The following is a 23,821-nucleotide window of genomic DNA, read 5'->3' as shown; positions in this document are numbered from 1 at the left end:
GGTGATGGAAAATGGATTTCGTATACCTTCAAGTATGTGAAATAAAACGTAGTAAAAAAGCCCGGAAACATTGGGCAACATTGTTTCTGAGCTTTCTTTCAGGTCTGAGAGGCCTTGGTGCTAGGGTTGTTTGCAAGGACAGAGATGCAGCTGGGAAGAGGGGCTCTATCCTCGAGGCACAGGCTCTGGGAGGCGGACTGACCTGGAGAAGGCTCCCCAGATGTAACTGAGGTGACTAGTTAGGACTGAGGATTGAAACTGAGGAGCTCAGTGGTGAGAGCCGGAACTTGCCTATTGCAATAGGGACCGTGACAGCTACAGAGGCAGTGAGGGTAGAGGGGTGGAGAGTTGGAAAAACTGCCAGCACTAGACACTGAGGAAGGGAGAGCCTTGGGACAGGTGGGAACCAGGCTTAGGAGGGAATCGCGGAGAGAGACAGACGGCATTCTGCCAGGAATAAAATGGGAGCAAGGACATAGAACCTTCAGGGCCCTCTTCAGTCTTGGTTCTTAGTGATTCTGCACGCACAGACAATGGCTAGTAAAACGACATCAGTGGAGAATGGAATTGGGTGCAGTCATCAGTGGCCAACAGATGGCGACCATCCTGGAGAAGAAAGGATGAGTGTGAGGAGGTCTGCACTGGTGACCAATGCCACATGGGAGAGGCTTTAATGTCGTTAGCATTTCAGCTCGGGGATTTGGACCCTGGAGGCCAAGACTGGCAATGCTGCTATGCCGGGGGTTATTCAAATGATGTTTAGCTGTGGTTTCATTTCCTACTGATTCCCTTTCATGAGGGCTGTCGGTGATGCAGATGAAATGAACTAAAATGAGTTACACCACCTCCTCCTCTTTTACAGTCCTTTGTAGAAGGTGCTACTGATGTGCCACCCAATTAAAAACAATCTAATATAATAAGCGTGAGGTAATTTTAGCACCTCCTATACACACACTTCTGCACTTTGTGACAGGGGATAGAGCTCAGAAAGGTTCTTGAATGGGAATGAGTTGGGAATGGGGAGGGAAGCCTTTGTTTAACTTTGAAAACAGTGGATAGTTAAACCCTTTTCTAGAATATTAGATGTTGACTTGGCTTACATTCTACATAACTAAAAGGAACTACTGAAGAAATTCTTTCTAGAACAGAATATATGCTTCAAGGTAGCTGACCATTTAGGCTTGGAGAATGCAGCACTGCCTCTGGGGTGTTTGTGTTTCCTGAATGTGATTATGCTTTTTGACCCACGCTGCTTTGCAAATTCCCTTTGAAAACCAGTGTAACGGCCTGCTTGGTAAAGATCTAATGTTATTCCTTCTTCAGCTTATGATTTCTCCTTCCATAAATAGGTGAGGTTTCATTTTTCTTAGAGACCTCCTCTTTGGAGATTTGATCCCTTGAGGAGAATGATCTAGTCCAGTGGTCGGCAAACTCATTAGTCAACAGAGCCAAATATCAACAGTACAACGATTGAAATTTCTTTTGAGAGCCAATTTTTTAAAACTTAAACTATATAGGTAGGTACATTGTTATTAACTTAATTAGGGTACTCCTAAGGCTTAGGAAGAGCCACACTCAAGGGGCCAAAGAGCCACATGTGACTCGTGAGCCGCAGTTTGCCGACCACGGATCTAGTCATATAGAGCCTTGGATTCAGAAGTCCCCAGTTACTCTATCTGGTGACATTGAGTCACTCTGTGACTGTGGGAAGAATTATTGCTTTCTCTTGTTTTATATTTCCTAACTGTGGCAGAGATAATGGTTTTTCTGGTTAAACAGCCCTTTAAAAATCTGAAATCTGAGTCTACGGCCATACCCCCCTGAACGCGCCCAATCTCGTCTGATCTCGGAAGCTAAGCAGGGTCAGGCCTGGTTATTAGTTGGATGGGAGACCACCTGGGAATACCGGGTGCTGTAGGCTTTAAAAAAAAAAAATCTGAAATCTGTGCACACTCACCAAATTCTGTATGTAGTCTCATGGAGTTTGTAAACCACCAGACCTCATTCATGATTCCCTTGGGTAGTTGAGTAACTTCTCCATGTTATAAACACTGATGAGAATTAATTATTTTTTTTCTGTTATTCTTTTCTGTATTTCTTTTCTTTTTTAAAAAAATATATTTTTGACAGTATTACAGTGTCTCCCATTTTACCCCCTATAGTCCACTCCATCCAGCCCCTACCCCCCCAGTGATAATTAATTTATGAAATATTCATAGAAAAAGCAAGCATAATAATTTATTGCATAACTCTGATCTGAAGCCAGGTCATCTGGTTTTTCTACAGATAGAGATAATCACCTTTCTGAATCAAACAGAAATATGTCACACCAATGTTTGTGTAACCCTAAAATGATTGGAAAGATAAATTTTTTCTAAAAAGCCATGATTTTGGAGGGAATTTTTTCAGTTAGAGAAACCCAAAGTCAGAGTATTTTCTAATTATCAGTGATGACTGTGAGAGTTCTGTTTTGCTCGAGATTGTGGCTGCTTTTTTATATTTTACTTTATCATCACATCAGCCACATTAAAGAAACAATGTAACTTAGAAAGGAGAGAGTGAGGAGTTTAGGGCTCAACCCTCCTGCTTATCTGCTCAGAAGGCACCTTCTCTTTCCTAAGCTTAAACCTTTCTGTTGCTAGTCCTCAACTGCCCTTTTCACGATATCCCTGTCAAATGGGTACTTAGACATTGTTTGAAGTTTATTTTTTTTTTGGTCTTTTCTGTCACCTCTCTCTCTCTCTCTCTCTCTCTCTCTCTCTCTCTCTCTCTCTCTCTCATTGAAAGTTGAACATTATATTAGTTTGAAGCTTTCTATGTTTGGACTAGAATTACTACCAATAAAGCCAGTGGAACCCATGGATCTGCTAGGCTGTTATGTCACAATCACAACTATTTGCAAAACAGTTTTAAAGCGAAAGCTGCTAAAAATAGTGACATTTGGTCTTTGCTGTACATTAGAGAAAAAAATGAGTGTATAGAACTTAACAGAAAATAGGTAGTTTTTTAAATCTACAGAGAATTACCTTAGAAGTGATTATATTTGTTTATTTTTTGGCAGAAGTTTTAATTTCTTTGTGTCATGAACTCCTTTGGCAGTATGGTGAGATCTTGTGGACTACTACCTTTTTGGAATAATATTTTAATATGCAAAAAATAAAATAAATAGAATTTTAAGGAAAACATTATGTTGAAATATAGTTATCAAAATATTTTTATGTTTTGTACATAAGTGATATAGCACTTACGTGCTTTTTATTAATATAATGTTTGCATCAGTGGGTCTTATAACTATAATAATTTTTAAATGATCATGTAATAAGTATAACATGATATAAAAATATATCTATTATTTATATTGGTACAAAGTCTGTTATTCTGCTAAGTCTTTATTACAGTTGTGGTTATGTTCATAGTTGAAGGAAATGGTGAATTTGTCAGAGGTTAGTTAAAATAAATATATAATTTTGGGGGGGTCCAAATACCAGGCTCCCTGAATCTATCATAAACGTTGTCTTAAGATATAAATTCCATAACCCACTTTAGAGCACCATCTAAACATAGGGTTTACTCACTGAACTTTCTAGAGTAGTGGCAGACCAACATCATTCAGCTGTAACAATTATTACAAGTGTCCCTTGTGATTTTTAGGATTATCTCTTTCCTTAAATATCCTGTTGTGTGACCAGGCCAAAGTATAAGCTTTAGTTTGTTCCAGAGCTAACCCAGGGTCTGGCACAGAGTAAGTGCCCACTCAGTGTTGAGTAAGGGTTTCTCTGAAGAAATTAGAAAAGGGATCAAGTTCAAAGCTAAAATCTTAGATGTGGCAATTTTCTGGTCTCAAATATTGAAGACATGGAGCTTTGCTTTAAAAGGTCATGTTGTGAAATTTACCTTTACATTTAGAGTTTACCAAATTAGGCATTCTTTTGACTTATTTTATATAGTGTGATATATACAGGTTAGTGACATAAACTGTATCAGAAAATTACAGTACAATTTCTTGAAATCATACTATTCCTAGCAGTGTCCTCCACTTTAGAACTGTTGCATAATCTAGGTAGAATTTGCTACCAAATTATTGATAAACCTGGTCCTGTCTTTATCTAGGATAGGAGTTGGCACACTTATTCAGTAAAGGGCTAGGTAGTAACTTAAAGCTTTGAAGATCATAAGGTTTCTGTGGCAATACTTAACTTTGCAGTTTTAGCACAAAAGCAACCATAGACAGTACATCAGTGAATGAGCATGATCCAATAAAACTTTAATTACAAAAACAGGCAGTGGGCCATTTTTGGCCTGTGAGCTATAGTTTGCTGACCCCTGATCTAGGATATCAGATGGCTCTTGAATCCAGTTCCTCCTCCGCACTATGGATGTAGACATATTCTCCTCAAGCTTCAAAGGTCTTTACACAAGGGGTCATGTGACTGCACTGCTATCTGTGGGGAGGCTGAGTGTATAGCAGGTGACATGATTAGTGCCAAGAGTTTTAGATGTACTTTAACCTGTGAGTTCACAGAACTTGCCTCTTAGAGCACCACTTTATTAAGCTTTATAATGGTAAAAGTTGGTAAAGATCCCAAATATGAAGTATACTTACCCAGCTTTGGAACTGAGCACTGGTATGCCAATAGAAAATTACTGAGCATAAGGTTTAACTGAGGAAGATAATGTAGGACCAGAGATGGGGAAGCAGGAATAGAACGCAAAGGAAAAATTTATGTCTCCTTTTTTTGCAGTTAGTTCTCTGTAGTACTGTCAAATTTGAGTTAGATTTTTTTTAAACTTGAAGAGTATATGTGATTGCAACTTGCTACTTAGGTTGTTACATCGTTTAAGAAGTAGAGTCCACCTCCTCTTTCACCCTTGGGTGTTTACTAGATCTGCTAGTAATAAGGAGGTAGAATGGAGGAGTTTGGGTTGGAGTCCCTAAAACTGCACTTATGGGAGCCTTTCATCTTTAAAACATAGGCATATGCATGTCAGTACCCAGATTTTGTCTCCTTCAGGACATTCCTATTGGAAAAACACTTAACTGGATTTATACTCAGTATCTTCTCACCACACCCCGTCTCCCCTCACGCACATTTCCATTTATTCTCTACTTCCTTAGTAGCAAAGATGATGCATCCAAGCAAGCATCTATTGGAACACTGAAGAATAAAGGAAGTAGTGTGTACTGGGAGGTGAGTCAGCAGAAATGCAGCCAGATTTTGTGAGTAAAAATCACAGGCACAAAAAAAAAAAAAAAAAAAAATCACAGGCACAGTACTGCATTCTGAATCTTGAAAACAATTTGGAGACACTAATGCACTTACTAGGCGGGATGGTTGTTGGTGGGGGTGTTATGTCCATATTTAGAATCTGCTTGAATGGGGAGTTGGAGTGTGAGTGACTAAGATAAGGTGACTTACTAGGGACTGAATAGGTAGCAGTGTTGGAAAGATCAAGCCTTATAAATGCTGCATTCTAACTGCTAGCTCCTTTTGTCTCTCTTTTAATATAGCGTCTTTTGACAACAAACTTTTTTGGAGGATAAACCACTAAAGGAACAGGAAGTTTGGCCTGCCCTAATGGACTCATGAGAGAGGCTCTGTATTCTATCTCCAACTACTTTTCATTCTGACTCATCTCACTTTAATTAACGTGGGTGCTATGGCTGGAGGCCAGGATCTACTTGCTAAGTATTAGGCAATTCCCTGCTCTCCACCCCCATTTTGATTTTGTACTGTATTGGCTTTGAGGAGGTGCCATCTTTTTCCAACCTCATTGCCTGCAGGACAAGCTGATATTAAGCCAAAACTTATGTATATGTATTTTACCCCTCTTGAATGGAGATATGTAAAGCCATCTCCATTTTCAGGGCTATCACTGCACCGTTAGTTGAATGGTGTTGGTTGATTACAAAAAGGTGCAGTTATCATAAATGCAGAGTTTGGGAAGTATGATCCTCATGGTTTGAGGTATTCAGTAGTTACTGGGCAATTGTGAATATTGTAAAGGTGCTATGGCTTTAGGTACAGCTAAGTTTCAGTATAATGAATAAAAAGCCAACATGTATTTACTATCCTCAGTATGTCCTCATTCTCCCACTACCTTTTCTCAGTAGCAAAGTTAGTATGCCCCAGCAGGCATATATTGGAACTTTAGGGAAACTGAGGGTAATTTATTCCATCACTTTGGGCACTAATTATTAAATTATCCTATATGCTTTTGTGGCGCATAAGTTAGTAGATGTGAGGGAACATGGGGATGGTCTAAGAGAACCAGTGAAAAATGAAAAAAAAACTTGAGAGACCTATAGATTTTAAACTTTGACTTAAAATGTAAAAATTAGTAGTAGTTCCAGAGTAAAGGTCTGAGAGTTAATCTCTATAATTTCTAAATTCTTTTAGGCTTAGTGTTATGGAATGTATGTGACCTTTTGTTTTCATCTCCTACAAGAGTAGAGAAAATAAAGAAGTGTTGTTGTACATTAAAACCCAAAAGTATCAGCTGTGTTTATTCTAAATCCAAGGCCCTTAAGACTTCAGTTTAAATCTAATGTGTAGTGTTCAGTTTAAAGTAAATGTAAAATACAATGTAAGACAAAAGTCATCTTTAGAAAACAGAACAACCGTATGAAGCGGATAAGGAATAGTGTAAGCAGACAAGGAAAAAAACTTTTGAGAAGATGAGATCTTTGTTACACCATCTTTGATACACTTATAAATTGACAAGTACTTGACCTCTATCCACCAATGATGTTTTATTGAATTTTATACTTGAAACCTATATAGTTTTGTGAATCAATGTCACCCCAATAAATTCAATACCCCCCCCCCCAGTAATGTATGTAGCGCCTTTCAAAATTTCAACGCAGTTTTCTGTACTTACTATATTTATTTAAATAGTTATTGACTGCCTACTGTGTTCCAGGAATCATTACTACATATTGCAATTATGAACTGCAAGTGATAAGAAACCCAGCTTAACTGACTTAAGCAAAAAAAGGGGAATGTATTGGTTGGCATGATTAGTTCAGGGTCTCACTTTTCTCATCAGCTTTGCTTTCTCTCTTGACTATTTTGAAAAAGGCTCTCCTGATTATAGGTTGGCCACTAGATTGGCCTAGATTGTTCCTAGAGCCATGTCTCCAGATTCAAATCTACAAAGAAGTGATAAACTTCATCCAAGCATTCCCATCTGGTGAGTCCTGAGAGTCACTCTGATTGGACTAACTCACGTCACCTGTCACTGCCTCACCCTTGCTACCAGTGAAAAGCAAGTCACAGGTGCTGTGCACACACAGGGGAACAGATTACATAAGGGCATGAATACCAGGAATATAGAACCAGAAGTCTTGGGGCCATATTAAAGTCTGCCTACCACACTTGGTTCTATTATTTAAAAAAAAGGGGAAAAAAAGGTATTTTTCTTTGGTAGTTATAACCTATTAATGGGATGAAACTCAGTGGTTGCTGATAAACAGATGTCTTAAACATTTCCCTTCTATAAATTTAAACTTTGTCCTCTGTGGGTCTCTTCTGCAAGTGAAAGGGGGGGAGATGCATCTTTTAAATATTAGTTTGATAGAGCGTCGGCCTGCGGACTGAAGGGTCCCGGGTTCGATTCCGGTCAGGGGCATGTGCCTAGGTTGTGGGCATATCCCCAGTGGGGGATGTGCAGGAGGCAGCTGATTGATGTTTCTCTCTCATCAATGTTTCTAACTCTCTATCTCTCTCCCTTCCTCTCTGTCAAAAATCAATAAAATATATTTTTAAATATTAGTTTGAAACTGGTTTGTAAACTGACCGATGTCTGCACAGTGCTGATTTTTATGACAGTCCAAGGCCACCTTCTATCGTTTCAGGTAATATCACCCCATGCAATAGACAGCCAACATAAATCTACTCAATTTTCAACCTGCCTTTCTAGGAGACAGCCTTCTGGGGAATATTTTCAGAATAAATGTCCTTTATGCATAATCACATGATGCTCTGTCATTTTGGGAAGGAGAGCCAATATTATAACAAGTTGCCAGGAAGTCCTGGCTGGTGCGGCTCAGTTGGTTGAGCTTTGTCCTGTGCCCTGAAAGGTTGCCGATTCAATTCCCAGTTAGGGCATATACCCAGGTTGCGGGTTCAATCCCTGGTTGGGGTGCATGTGGGAGGCTGCTGATCGATGTTTCTCTCTCACATTGATGTTTCTCTCTCCCTCTCCCTTCCTTTCTCTCCTAAAATCAATAAAAACTTTTTAAAAAAGTTGCCAGGGAAAAAATGGATCACAGCAAAATAACCTGGGCATTTAACCAGCCTGTGAGTTTGGCGTGCTTGATGTTCATGTCCCTTTAGCAGAGATCTGACTTTTATTGCCACTCTTTGCCTAGCCAATACTTTAGTGGTTCCGTTTGCTTCTGGAAACTCCAGCCCCAAATTATGGTGTTGTCAGGTCAGAAGCAGTACTAAGGAGTGGCTTGGAAGGAGAACCAAGAATCTCCATTACTGCCGTATTCCACCTTCCCATTATCACTGCCCTTTTCTTGATATGAACAGTTGATGTTTTCTCAGACTTATGTAAAGTGCTGTGTCAACTGGGCTCCAGGACAAGACTCCTACCCTTCCACCCTTCCAACCAGATTGCTGCCCCTCCCACCAGCCCCTCCTGTTGAGAGGTTCTGGGACTCCTTCCATTTCAGGTTGATATCAGCTAAGAGAGATTTGGAAGCACTTCTTTACGCTTGCCATAGAATTCAACGGGGGAAAAGTCATTTTAAATATTGTCTGAAGGACAGATGTGAACTAGCTGCTTCCCAGACCCAGGCAACCAGTTTGGTTTCTTCTCTAAAAGCTGGTTGCTGTCAAACTCTCCAGGTTTCCTGGATCAAAGAAACAGAAGTCAGAACCTCTAAGTGTTGACCCAGATAAACACAGCAACTTTGATGAGTTAAGTATGAATAAATCAGAAATTCATGGTTTTAATTCCCTTTGAAATAGCCACACACTTAGAGATTATGGGGAGAAGGTATTTGGCAGAATACACTTGAAGAGTTGCCAGCCATATAATGCTTGAAAAATATCCAGATAGAGTTTACCAAACCCAAAAGCAGCCAGGTTTGCTCATCTCCACAATAAAAAAAATTAAGGTTTTTATCTATTGACTTGAACTTACTAAAGAAAAAAATAATTTTAGAGTTGAAACTAATGTTTCTTTGGAAAACTGGCTTCCTACTGCCTAATTATTGCTGAGATATCTGTGTGATATTGCATGTCTAATGCATGACATGTAATAATACCCAACGGTGGAGTTTGCAAATACAAATAAAGGATCTTATGAAGAGAACAGGGACCAGTTAGCCTCATTAGGTTAAGCAAACACAAGGACAATAAGCAAGGCCAAAGCTGCCTCAGGACTTAAAATAGCTTTCCAAAGAGTCCAATGTAGAAAGTATACAGTAGACACACTCTTGAAGTTCTGAAAAAAAGAGGTACTCAAATAATAGTGATCATTATTGTTTTTTGTTGTTATTGCTATCATTAGATACCTAGCATATACTTAAAACTGTACTATGTTCTGTGCTAAATCCTTTGCATATACTGTTTCTGACCCTAACAGCTATTCAAATACTTTGTGTGATTTTTTTTTCTGTTGTTAATCCTCACCTGAGGGTATTTTTTCCATTGATTTTTAGAGAGAGTGGAAAGGAGGGAGGCAGGGGGAGAGAGAAAGAGAAACATCAATGTGAGGGACACACATTGATTGGTTGCCTTCTGCACACACCCTGACCGGGACTAGGGATTGAACCTGCAACTCAGGTACATGCCCTTGACCAGGAATCTAACCCAAGATCCCTCAGTGCTTGAGCCAGCCCTCCTACCATTGATTCAAACTGACCAGGGCTGTTTGTGTGACGTTTTAATAAAATTCCTGATCAGAATCTGCTTGGCACAGTGTAGCACATGACCAGAGTTCAAACAAGTTATTTTGATTAAATTCACGTATGACCATATTATTACTAGCCAGCATAATGTTAAGTTCACAGACACTAGAGCCAGAATGCATGGGTTCGAATCTGTTTTTGCCCTGTCCTAGGTGTGTGACCATAGGCAAGTCATTTAACCTAGCTGTGCCTCAATTTCCTCATCGGCAAAAAAGGGAGAGTAGTACTACTTACCTCATTGAATTGTTGTGAGAGCTGTTATTTAATATATGCTAAAGGTTTATAACTTCCTGGCACATAGGATGCACTCTGTAAGTATTAGCTATCCTTATTTTCATTGATAATATCATAATAGTCTTTAGGGCAGTGCTAGAGACGTGTGAATCAAACCTGTACAGTGAATCAGGTTTAAATCAGATTGAATACCCTAACTCATTAAGAATTCTAAATATATTCTCTATTCTATTTTCTAAAGAGTATTAAGAGTGGCCTGGCTGGTGTGGTTCAGTGGTTGAGCATCAACCTATAAACCAGGAGGTCACGGTTCAATTCCCAGTCAGGGCACTTGCCAGGTTTGCAGACTTGATCCCCAGTAGAGGGCATGCAGGAGGCAGCCAATCAGTTATTTTCTCTCATCATTGATGTTTTTATCTCTCTCTCCCTCTCCTTCTTCTCTGAAATCAGTTAAGATATATATATAGAGAGAGAGTATTAAGAGTGGATCTCAATGAGGAAAGAGGGTTCTAGTGGATTGTCAAAATTGGTGTGTGATGACATACATCTATCCTGATCAGTACTTTCAACAGTGACTTGTATGGAGATATAAAAACCATGCCTTTCAAGTTTATAGATTATATGCAATTGTGATAAATAGTGAATATGATAGATGGTAGTCAATATTTGAAAAAAAATTTTAAACAGATTGGCACAAACAAAATGATCAACTAAATTGTACTTTGACAGGATTATGACCAACAAGATGAATAAATGTATTGTTTTAATCCTCACCTGAGAATATGTTTTTATTGATATTTTAGAGAGAGAGGAAAGGAGAGAGAAACATTGATCTATTGTCTCCTGTATGTGCCCTGACTGGGGATCAAACCTGCAACCTAGGTATGTGCCCTGACTGGAAATTGAACCCACAGCCTTTTGGCGGAGACAACACTTCAACCAACTGAGCCACCCAGCCAGGGCTAAATGTATTCCTTTTTTTAAGTTGAATTTATTGGGGTGATAGAAATAATATACCTATGTCAGAGGGTTGTGAATATTAAGAACGTTTTAATATTTTTAAAGTGTTTAAGCATACAGGTGTTCTATAAGTGCTCACTGTTAGGAGTAGGAGTAGTAATGTTTCTTTGTCGTAATTTAACAACACACTATAGAAGAGTTCTTGCTACAACAGTGATTCTTAAATGGGATCAGGGTAGGAATAGGGGAGATATAGCATACTTCATATTTTACCACACTTTAACATTAAGAATGTACTTTTAAAAAAATATATGTACTTTTATTGATTTCAGAGAGGAAGGGAGAAGGAGAGAGAGATAGAAACATTGATGATGAGAGAGAATCATTGGTCAGCTGCCTCCAGCACGCCCCCTACTGGGGATCGAGCCCACAACCAGGGCATGTGCCCTTGGCTGGAATTGAACCTGAGATCCTTCAGTCTGCAGACTGATGCTCTATCCACTGAGCCAAACCAGCTAGGGCAGAATGTACTTTTTATAATAGTAATCATAGCGGGGAAACTTGACAAAATCTTTTTTGATAGGATACATAGAAGACTTATAAGGCAGATGATAACTATTACTACTAAGTAATAATAGTAGCTAATATTTATAAGCACTTACTGTGTGCCAAGCATTGAACTGAGGTTTTACATGGATAATCCCATTTAAACCTCATTTGTTACGTGATGCAACTAATGGTTGGACAGATTAAGGAATTTGTCCAAGTTCTCATGGCTTGTAAGTGGTAGAGATGGGATTCATACTTGGATAATCTGACTTTTAATTATTATACTATGCTGACGGAGTGATGTTAAAAAGTTTTACATTTCTCAAAATGGAGCATAGATAAAAAACATTGATTAATATTGCCACAGACATTTGGTTAGAGGTGTTTATATAAGGCAAATGGAGAGATTTTGTTGAAGAATGTATGTACTTAACTGAAAGACAGATAAAACATATTAGTATTACTATTATTTATAAACTAGAGGCCCGGTACACAAAAATTTGTGCACTCGGGGCGGAGGGGGAGTCCCTCAACCCGGCCTGTGCCCTCTCGCAGTCTGGGACCCCCTCGGGAGATAACGACCTGCTGGCTTAGGCCTGCTCCCGGGTGGCAGAGGGCAGGCACAATCCCTAGGTGCAGCCCCTGGTCGGGGTCGGGCTCAGAGCAGGGCTGATTGGGGAGTTGGGGCACCGCCCTTGTCATGCACAGAGCAGGGCGGATCGGGAGGTTGTGATGCCACCCTCAGTCACGCTCAGGGTAGGGCCGATTGGGGGTTTGGGGCGCCACCCCCTGTCACGCACAGAGCAGGGCCAATCGGGGTTGGGGCGCTGCCCCCTGTCACTCACAGAGCAGGGCCCATCACGGGGGTTGGGGCTCCGTACCCTGTCACACACAGAGCAGGGTCGATCAGGGGGTTGGGGAGCTCCCCACTGTCATGCACAGAGCAGGGCCCACCAGGGGGTTGGGGAGCTCCCCCCTGTCACTCACAGAGTAGGGCTGATAGGGGAGTTGGGGCACCGCCCCCTGTCACACACAGAGCAGGGCGGACCAGGGGGTTGGGGCGCCGCACCCTGTCACACACAGAGCCGCAGGGCGATCAGGGAGTTGGGGAGCTCCCTCCTATCAGGCACAGAGCAGGGCTGATCAGGGGGTTGGGGAGCCTTCCCCTGTCACGAACAGAGCAGGGCGGATAGGGAGTTTGTGGCCCTGCCCCCTGTCACACACAGAGCCGCAGAGCGATCAGGGGGTTTGGGCGCTGCCCCCTGTCACGCTGATCCCGCTGCTGGGAGGCCTCGTGGCTCTGCTGATCCTGGTGCTGGGAGGCATATTACCCTTTCACTATATAGGATAGAGGCCTGGTGCACGGGTGGGTGCCAGCTGGTTTGCCCTGAAGGGTGTCCTGGATCAGGGTGGGGGTCCCCACTGGGGTGCCTGGCCAGTCTGGATGAGGGGATGATGGCTGTTTGAAGCTGGTCACACACCCTTCAGGGTGGGGGGTCCCCACTGGGGTGCCTGGCCAGTCTGGGTGAGGGGCTGAGGGCTGTTTTCAGGCTGGCGGGTGACTGAAGCTCCCAACCGCTCCTTTTTTTCTTTTTATTCTGGGCCAGCTTTAGCTCTGAGGCTTGGCTCCAGCTCTTAGGCCTCCGCTACTGAAAGCAGGTATCTGGTTTGTTTGGGTTCTATAATCGAAACACTGTTTCAACTCCAGCTCTGAGATCCCAGCTGGCTAAAAGCAGGTTTCTGGGGTTTTGTTTAGCTTCTATATTTGTAACAATGTTTCAAACTGCAAGCTCAGAGGCCGGCAGCGGCAGGTGGGGAATGTTGGAGTCTGCCGTCACTGAAGCAAGCAAGCCTCCTGTTCGCTTCAAGCTGCCTGGCTGCCGGCCGCCATCTTGGCTGGCAGTTAATTTGCATATCGCCCTGATTAGCCAATGGGAAGAGTAGCGGACGTACGGCTAATTACCATGTTTCTCTTTTATTAGATAGGAAGGCTATTGTAATATGTTAATAATATGGTTGCCTTGATTATTTTTCTGTTATGTATTTTACTCTAGCTTTAAATAGATAGTCAGACAACTCCTTTCTCTTGCCTCAAATCCTCATTGTGATATTTTATATCTTTGTATGATTTTTTAATCTAGTGGAATAGATCCAGTGTCACAAGATCTAGCAACCCCAGATATTAATTTGGCTTTCAAATATCTTTAAAACCATGCTGGTAGTATTTTAACACTTGGAAGGAAAGCCTTTGCGTATCCTATATAATAAAGAGCTAATATGCTAATTAAACCAGAGAGTGGAATGACCTTCCAGAACAACCTTCTGGAATGACCAGTGGGTGGGTGGCAGGGCTGAAGGGCCGCGAGGCAGCCGAGCCTGAGAGGCCTACTCTTGTACGAATTTCATGCATTGGACCTCTAGTATAGTATAATGATATTCACCATGTGTTTGGTTGGTTAAGTTGAATCATATGACAAGATGGCTCAATACTTCAAGAAGTAAACAGTTAAAAAGCAAAGCAAATTTATGTTATTTATATTTTACCACAATATCTTCCTATATAATAAAAGGCTAATATGCAAATCAAACGGCAGAATGACTGGTCGCTGTAATGCACACTGACCACCAGGGGGCAGATGCTCAATGCAGGAGCTGCCACTGGTGGTCAGTGCACCCCCACAGCCAACCTCCTGCAGCCAGCCAACCTCCCACAGCCCCCTCTCCCCCTGCCAGCCTCCTGTGGCCCCTCCTCTCTGCTGGCCAGCCCCAATGGCCCAGTTGGGCTGGCCAGCCAACCTCCTGCGGCCCCTCCCCCCGGCGGCCAACCTCCTGTCGCCCCAATCGGCCCCAATTGGCCCTGATCATCGGCCAGGCCAAGGGACCCCACCCGTGCACAAATTTATGCACCGGGCCTCTAGTAAAAAATAAAACAAACAAAAGAGCAAAGCACAAGTTATCCCTTCCTCCAAACACACAAAGAGAGCAAAGATTTCTGAGAAATTCCTATAAACATGCCTTTGGACATATTAAATAGTTTACTATTAAACATTAAGGAATTTTAACTTAGAGTTATAGAAAACTAGAGGCCTGGTGCACAAAATTTGTGCACTCGGTGGGGGGGGGGGTAGTCCCTCAGCCCAGCCTGCACCCTCTCATAGTCTGGGAGCTTGCAGGGAGCAGGCCTAAGCTGTCAGTCGGACATCCTTAGCAGTTGATTTGCATATTAGCCTTTTATCCCTGCAGGATCAGGCTGAAACTGACTCTCTGACATTCCCTGAGGGGTCCTGGATTGTGAGAGGGTGCAGGCCAGGCTGAGGATCCCCACTGGTGCATGATCGGGACTGGGGAGGGACACGGGAGGTTGGCCAGCTGGGGAGGGACCGTGGGACGGCCCTAGGGCATGTCCGGCCCATCTCGTTCAGTCCCAATTGGCTGGGTCCCAGCAGCAAGCTAGCCTGCTGGTCGGAGCATCTGTCCCCTGGTGGTCAGTGCACGTCATAGCAAGTGGTTGAGTGGCCTTAGCATATCATTAGCATATTATGCTTTGATTGGTTGAATGGACAACCGGACACTTAGCATATTAGGCTTTTAGTATATAGGATAACATGAAAATATGACATGGCATTTACTCCATGTTTATTATGACACCCTTAAAATGTTTGTAAAAATACAGGTGCCTTTAAAATATTACCTATTTGTAATGTCAGAAGAGGGAGGGGCAGATATTAAAGAATTCTTTATTGCTTAAGGTGAAAGCTTATCAGGAAACCCTAGTAAAACTACCCAGTAGGAAAGATCTGCTATAGCTGACAAATCAGGCAACCTCTGAGCCAATGGCCACGTCAGTTCTATTTGATTGGTCCTTGGACCTTGTTTATCTTTAAGTAACTGTGACCTTTTATTCCACTGTTCAGTTCGGCTGGCCTGACTTAAGTGTAAAAAACACATAAGGGACCCATGCTGTAGAGAGAATGTTCTTGGTAGAAAGAAGCAACAGTAATGATGAGACAACTTCTTTTTAAAAATCTTAGCTTTCTGGAAAATAGCAGATTATAGTGGTAAGGACTTTGGAATTAGACAAGCCTGAATTTAAATCCTGACTCTTCTACTTACTAGCTGTGTGACCTCTTAGGTTGCTCAACTTCCCTGATCCTTAGTTTTCTCATTTGTAAATTGGGGCTAATAATAACTGTATATATATATATATATATGTATTAATTTGCCTATCACAGTGCCTGGCAGATGGTAAGTATTAAAAAAAGATAGCCATTATTATGACTGTTGCTGTTAACTTCCTTGCAAGATATTTAGATTACTAGACATACTTCTTAGAATGTATGCATCATGTATTCTGATTTAAAGAGTCAGGAGGAGAGGGAATCAGTTTCTAGAGATCCCAAGAGACAATCTTATATGAGGGCCTATTTGTGTAGAAATTGTTAACGAGCATTTTAAAAATTAAACTTTTTATTTTGAAATAAAAGTAAAGCCTATAGAAAAGTTGTAAGAATATTAAAATGAACCCTTTTATGCCCTGCCTAGATTCATACATTGATAACACTGGCCATATTTGCTTTACCTACTTTATATGTAATGTAATATGATGTACATATATTTCTTCTTTTTTTTCTGCTGAGGGTAAGTTGCAGAGATCATGACCTTTTATCCCTAGATACTTCAGCATTTTTCTCTAAAAACAAGGACAGTCTTTTCCATAGCACACTGTAAAATCAAATCAGAGAAGTTAAACATCGATGTCTGTTATTTGATATACAATTCATATTCAAATTTTATTTATTGTCCTAGTAACTATTCTTTGTAACAATTCCCCCCCCACCCCCAATTAAGAATTTTGCATTATATTTAGTTATCATTTCTTTGGTCTCTCTTTTTTTTTATTTTAGAGAGAGGAAGGGACAGAGATAGAGAGATGAACATCGATCAGCTGCCTCCTGCACGTCCCTGCACGTCCATGCAACCGGGGCATGGACACTGACTGGGAATTGAACCAGTGACCTCTTGATTTACGGGCCCACATTCAACCACTGAGCCACACTGGCCTGGCTCTTTGGTCTCTTTTAACCTGGAGCAGTCCTTCAGCCCTTTATTGTTTTTCATGATTGAAATTTTTTGAAGAACACAGGCTTGTTTTGTACACTGTCCTTTAATTAAGGTTTGTCGGCTTATTCCTCATAAATCCATACAGGTTATGCATTTTGGGCAGGTAGTGTATCCTTAGTGTCTCACACAAGGAAGCATTCATTATTGGTTATATTAATTAACTTTGATCACTTAGCTAAGGGATTTTTTAAAATATATTACTTTATTGGTTTCAGAGAGGAAGGGAGAAGGAGAGAGAGATAGAAACATCAATGATGAGAGAGAACCATTGATCGGCTGCCTCCTGCATGCCCCCTACCGGGGAGCCCACAACTTGGGCATGTGCCCTTGGTTGGAATTGAACCTGGGACTCTTCAGTCCGCAAGCCGACGCTCTAGCCACTGAGCCAAACGGGCTAGGGCAGCTAAGAGATTTTTTTCACTAAAAAGGTAACTTCTTTTTTACAAAGGGTAAATTCCCTTTGTAATTAATAAATAATCTGTGGGGAGATACTTTGAAACTGTGTAAATATCCTGTTCCTCAACAAACTTTTCCCCAATGGTTTTTGAATTCTAAAGAGCTTTTTTACATCATAAACACGTGGTTTCCTCACCTTGGTTGAGAACTTCTGGAGAAAACAGTTTTTACTTTAAAAAATTATGTCGAGTACCTTGTACACAGTAAGTACTTAATATATTGACCACCTGAGCTTGAGCTGCCTGTCACCAGATTGCTGATTACATTTCTCCAATGGTTTTGTCTGCTTACCCTGAGAAGAATTTAGCAGATATTTACCGAGAAGTCTTGTCATATGCAAGTTAGAAGTGGTCACTAAATGGACCGATTAGGCATTGTTAGCAGTGAGATGGGAGTAGCAACACTGACCTGGATATTTTGAAAGAATACTTAATAACAATAATGAAGAAAAGCTCTGATTATCATCACTGGAAAAACTTGTTAAATGTATAGTATCTTTCCATTTTAATTTGCATTTGTGATGAAAGGAAGTTTCTGGGTGGTGTTCATCTTTCACTTTAGACTCACATTTTTTTACGTCAGCCTAATACTTCGGGTGTCACCATCAGTCTCTAAGAATTAGGTCAGGTTTCTTGTAGATCTTGTCACATTGCCACTTGGAATTTAGCTGGAGGAAAGAAAGTAAGGCACAATTGCTGTTGTTTAGGTGAACATCTTATTCAGGAGGGCTTATTGGAGTCAGTGTAGAATGTCCTCATTCTGTCTGGCACTTGTTTTGTTTTCCTCCTCTGCTCTGAGGATCTTTCTTCCGTCTTTCGCTGTGCGTATCTTGGGCAGAGAAGGCAGCTGATCATTAAAATTCCTCTATCCCCAATTTCTGGCTGATGCCTAAAATTTCATCAGTGCCAAGAAATTAATTTGTTTGTGTAAATTACGTTACCCAAAGCAGATCCTTGCTGGGAATTAGAGAGGTAGCACAAGCCAATATCTAAATATGAAATATCAAACATTCAGAACTTTTATATAATAGCTAGTTGCTAGAAGCTCTCCGCAAAATGAGACAGTAATGACTTTTTTTCCTGGGGCAAGGAGAAACCTGGTTGGGGTTTTAATAGTTGGGGACTCTGAGCAAATTTAAGGTGCTTGCGACTCTGAAAGTGGAAGGGAAAATGAATATTAAAGAAGGAAGAGGAAGGATATTTAAAAGCTACAATACACTTACACCACAATTTCCATAGATCCCTGGTGGAGTGGTGTCTGAAATCTACAGAGCATTTAGAGTTAAGAAATCCATGCTTTGTTAAACCAGGAATTGGTGATAACCAATCCTTTAAAAAAAGGCTCTTTCCCCCATCTGCACCAAAGACATACCTTTTACATTTCCTTGCAATGGTCATACCTCCAGGTGTCCTAAAGGGTATTGTTAAAGCTGTATAACAAACTTTCTCAGCCAAGTTATTTCAACCTTTTGCATGCAGTCAGGATGTGGAATTAGTAGGTAATATGCAGGCTTCATTGGTCAAGGGAAATAAGTTCCAAGGTCAGGTGATTAATTGTGGCCTTTGTTCCACAGAGAGTCAATTTAGAGTTTCTACTGGAGCCTGTGTTTATGAAGCTTTGTTTTTGCCAGATGCAGTTGGCTCTTCTTTGGGAAATATGTGCCATGGAATTGATCTTTTGCTGAGTATATCTGTGTTAACATCTCTGAAATACTGGTGACAGACTTTTTTCTCCCCCAGTGAGAAAAGATTCTTTTTCACTTTCTATGACCGGTTAAAAGAAGATGGATGCACAGAATTCAGCCAAAGTCAACACAAGAAAAAGGAGGAAAGAGGCACCTGGACCCAATGGGGCAACAGAGGAAGATGGGATTACTTCCAAAATGCCACGCTGTGCAGTTGTAAGTAAGGAAGAGTTTTCTGTGTTGTACATTTAACCTGGCAGGGGGAAGGTAGAAAACTGATATAACATTACAAGTCTTCTTAAATAATGGAGACAATGAATAGTAAGTGTGGATAGTAAGTATTTTCATAGTTGTTGGAAATCTTATGCTTTCTTACCAGATTATAACTCACAGCTCAGTTGTAAGAGCTTTACATAGGAATTAGAAAAAGAATGTTAGGAAAATTTGGAGGTTGTGTTGTATATTAGGCTAAAGATCAAATTGAAACTAATGAAATAGAGAACTCAGGTCTCCAGGCAGTGATCTGATCTTGGTATCATCTCATGGTGTTTAGTTTTCTGTCTTACTATCTTTTCTCCCATATCATTTAACCACTCTATTACTGCTTATATCTTAGATGAGAACTTTTTTTCTATTACTGTTTACCTTGTATTCCTTTATCTCTGGGACATTATCTTTGTATTTCTAATTGTTGCCAAGCCTTCAGTGAAATACCCTATTCCAAATTGCTCTTCCTGTCTCAGCTTTATATCCTTCCTAAATCTTCCCCTCTAAAAACATGTTAAAGAACACACAAGTGAAGTTATTATCATTATTATTACTAGAGACCTAGTGCACAAAATTCGTGCATGGGGTGTGTGTGTGTGTCCCCCTCAACCCTGTCTGCACCCTCTCCAACCTGGGATCCCTCTCACAATTCAGGACTGCTGGCTCCCAGCCGCTTACCTGCCTGCCTGCCTGATTGCCCCTAACTGCTTCTCCCTGCCAGCCTTATCACCCCCTAACCACTCCCCTGCCAGCCTGATCGATGCCTAACTGTTCCTCTGCCGGCCTGATTACCCCTAACTACCCTCCCCTGCCGGCCTGGTCACCCCCAACTGCCCTCCCCTGCTGGCCTGGTCACCCCCAACTTCCCTCCCTTGCCAGCCTGGTTGCCCCTAACTGCCCTCCCCTGCTGGCCTGATTGCCCACAACTGCCCTCCCCTGCCGGCCATCTTGTGTCCACATGGGGGTGGCCATCTTGTGTGTTGGAGTGATGGTCAATTTGCATATCACCTCTTTATTATATAGGATTTTTATTATTTTAATCCTCACCTGAGAATATTTTTCCCATTGATCCTTAGAGTGGAAGGGAGGGAGAGGGAGAGACACATCAATTGGTTGGAGGGAGAGTAGAGAGAAACATTAATGTGAGAGAGATACATCAATTGGTTGCCTCTTGCACATGCCCCGATTGGGGCTGGGAATCAGACCTGCAACCCAGGTACATGCCCTTAACTGGGAATCGACCCATGACTGTTTGGTGCATAAGCTGACACTCTAACTGCTGATCAACACTGGCCAAGGCTGAAGTTATTATTGATATACAATATTATGAAAATCCATGATCCAAAATCCCAGTGACAGAATTGCATGTTTCTGTATTTTCTTTACCTATATTGACCATTAACCAGTGATCAAACTTTAGTTTCCATTGGTTAGTTCTGGAGTTGCATAGCCCAAAGGGAAAAGCATTTCTACTCTGACACAGTAAACAATTGTTCCAAACCAATACTCGTATCTTGTGCAATAAAAGCAATAGGACTTCACAGATAGGAGACATATGCTCCAGGCCTGGTATTGATGATATTAGTAGGGCAAGTATATTAGTTTCCTATTGGTAACAAATTTAGTAGGCTGAAACAATACAGATATATTATCTTACAGTTCTGGAGGTCAGAAAATTGAAATGGGTCTCTGAGACCTAAAATCAAAGTGTTGGCAGAGTTGGAGGTTCTAGGGGAGAATCTGTTTCCTTGCCTTTTCCGGCTTTTAGAGACTGTTCACATTGCTCTGCTCATGGTGCCAGCCAGCAATTGCACTTTTTAAAAACATATATACGTTTTTATTTAGAGAGGAAGGGAGAGGGAGAGAGAAATAGAAACATCAGTGATGAGAGAGAATCATTGATTGGCTGCCTCCTGCACACACCACACTGGGGACTGAGCCCTCAACTTAGGCATGTCCCCTGACCGGGAATCGAATTATGACCTCCTGGTTCATAGGTCAACGCTCAACCACTGAGCCATGCTGACCTGGCTGCATCACTTTATTCACTACTTCTGTCATCACATCTCCTGATTCTGACTCTCCTGTCTCCCTCGTTCACTTATAAAGACCCTTGTGATTATATTGGACATACCTAGAAAATGCAGGATAATCTCCTTGTCTCAAAATCCTTTAATTTAACCACATCTACAAAGCTTCTTTTGCCATGTAAAGCGTAGTCATAGGTTCTTGAGAATAAGATGTAGATATCTATAGGGGGCCATTATTCTGCATACCATAGCAAGTAAAGTCAGAAAATGACTCAGCAGTCAACAAAACAGGACATTAGTTTCTGAATGTTCCTTAGTTTAGATTAAGGAGATGGTGGTGGGCACCAATTCAGCAATCTCACTTGGAGAAGGGACAAATTATAACGAAGTACGTGGTACTCTCAGGCAATCACCATAGCCAGGAATAGAGCAAAGAAGGCCTGTCTTATTGGAATGGGCTCTGAGAAGACTTAAATTTCTTGGTCCTTAGAATCTGAGAAATCTTAGTATTTTAAATTACTTTGCTTCATATATTCATGTCACAAATCAGTTGGGTGACTTTTGTTACCTATTTCACATTCTTCTCTGGCACACACTGGCCTACATGGGCTAATGTTTAAAGATTCACTCACCCAACTGGCTGGACTGATCCTAATGAGGAGTATATGTTAAATAAACTTGTTTGTCATCTCCTTTGTATACTTGTACTTTTTGTCTGTGACCCTATTTCAACCCTGTAGCAAAAGCAAACAAGATATAAATGTATATATTTTTGTTCATCCTTACCAGAGGATATTTCCCCCCCATTGATTTTTAGAGAGAGTGGAAGGAAAGGAGGGAGGGAGGGAGAGAGAGAGAAACATCGATGTGAGACACATCTATTAGTTGCCTCCTGCAACTGGGGCTAGGGATCAAACCTGTAATCCAGGTACATGCTCTTGAATGGGAATTGAACCCTTGACTCTGTGGTACATGGGATGACACTCTAACCATCGAGCACATTGGCCAGGGTGATGTTTCCCTTTTTAAAATAAATATATTTTTATTTATTTTTATTCATTTCAGAGAAGAAGGGAGAAGAAGAGAGAGATAGAAACATCAATGATGAGAGAAAATCATTGAATAGGCTGCCTCCTGCACGTCTCCTACTGGGGATTGAGTCCGCAACCCAAGTATGTGCTCCAATGGGGAATCAAACTGGGACCTACTGGTTTGTAGGTCAACGCTCAATCCCTGAGCCATGCTGGCTGGGCTTAAATATATTTTTATTGATTTCAAAGAGGAAGGTAGAGGAGAGAGATAGAAACATCAGTGATGGGAGAGAATCACTGATTGGCTGCCTCCTGCATGCCTTCCACTTGGGATTGAGTCCACAACCTGGACTTGTGCCCTGACCAGGAGTAGAACCAGAACTTCTTGGTACCTAGGGCGACGCTCAACCACTGAGCAACACTGGCTGGGCAGTTTTGCTTTTTCAATAACAGCTTTATTGAGATCATATAATCCACCAATTTAAACTGTATAATCAATGGTTTTTAGTATATTCACAGAGTTGTGCAGCTATTACCACAGCCAATAAACATATATTGAGAACCTCTGTGTGCCATTTGCTAGAATTAGAGATACAAAGATGAAAAGAGCTCTGGTTGGTTTGAGTCAGTGGTTAGAGTGTCAGCCTGTGGACCTAAGGGTCTCAGGTTCAATTCCTGATCAAGGCCATATACTGCAGTTGCAGGTTTGATCCCTGGCTCCGGTTGGGGTGGATGTGGGAAAACAACCAATCGATCAGTCTCTCCCACATTTATGTTTCTCTCTCTCTCTCCTTCCCTTTCTCCCTCTACTCCAGTGGTTCTCAACCTGTGGGTCGCAACCCCTTTGGCGGTCGAACGACCCTTTCACAGGGGTCGCCTAAGACCATCCTACATATCAGATATTTACATTAAGATTCATAACAGTAGCAACATTACAGTTATGAAGTAGCAATGAAAATAATTTTATGGTTGGGTCACAACCTGAGGAACTGTATTTAAAGGGCCAGACGGTTGAGAACCACTGCTCTACTCTATCTAAAAATCAATGGGAAAAATATCCTCAGGTAAGGATTAAAAAAATAATAGCCTGGCCGGTAATGCTCAGTGGTTGATCATCAACTCATGAACTCAGAGGAAACTGGTTTGATTCCACTCAGGGCATGTGCCTAGGTTGCGGGTTCAATCCCCAGCAGGGGGAATGTAGGAGGCAGCTGATCAATGATGTTTCTCTCTCATAGATATTTCTATCTCTCTATCCCTTCCTCTTTCTCTAAAAATCAATTTAAAATATATTTTTAAAATCTCTATATATCAAAGCCTAAGTGACCGAACAACCGAATGACTGGTCGCCTGGTTGCTATGATGCACACTGACCACCAGGGGGCATATGCTCAATGCAGGTGCCTCCCACAGCCAACCTCCGGTGGCCCCTCCCCACAGCCGGCTGGCCCCCATTGGCCCCGATGGGAACCTAGGGAGATGGCCCTGATCGGCCCCGATCACCCATGATCGCTGGCCAGGCCAAGGGACCCCAGCCATGCACTAATTCATGGATCAGGTCTCTAGT

The 23,821-nt window shown here is 41.5% G+C and overlaps 1 protein-coding gene and 1 pseudogene across 2 annotated transcripts in view; both read left to right on the top strand.

Moving 5' to 3' along the window:
- PCYT1A (phosphate cytidylyltransferase 1, choline, alpha) overlaps nt 1-23,821 on the top strand; it is a 57,391-nt gene that overhangs the window by 1,114 nt on the left and 32,456 nt on the right. The window contains exon 2 of one of the 2 annotated variants that reach the window (XM_036347459.1): nt 19,023-19,142. In XM_036347459.1, coding sequence (XP_036203352.1) covers nt 19,026-19,142 — 117 coding nt within the window. In that variant the 5' untranslated portion in view covers nt 19,023-19,025. Of the gene's footprint in view, nt 1-19,022; nt 19,147-23,821 lie in introns of those variants that run through there. The other variant, XM_036347460.1, reaches the window with a different exon arrangement.
- LOC118677746 lies at nt 1,803-1,921 on the top strand (annotated as a pseudogene).

The sequence above is a fragment of the Myotis myotis genome, unplaced genomic scaffold (assembly GCF_014108235.1).
Source record: "Myotis myotis isolate mMyoMyo1 unplaced genomic scaffold, mMyoMyo1.p scaffold_m19_p_2, whole genome shotgun sequence".
Classification (NCBI taxonomy): domain Eukaryota; kingdom Metazoa; phylum Chordata; class Mammalia; order Chiroptera; family Vespertilionidae; genus Myotis; species Myotis myotis.
The sequence above is the reverse complement of the archived record's forward strand: the minus strand, read 5'-3'. Positions and strand labels throughout refer to the sequence as shown.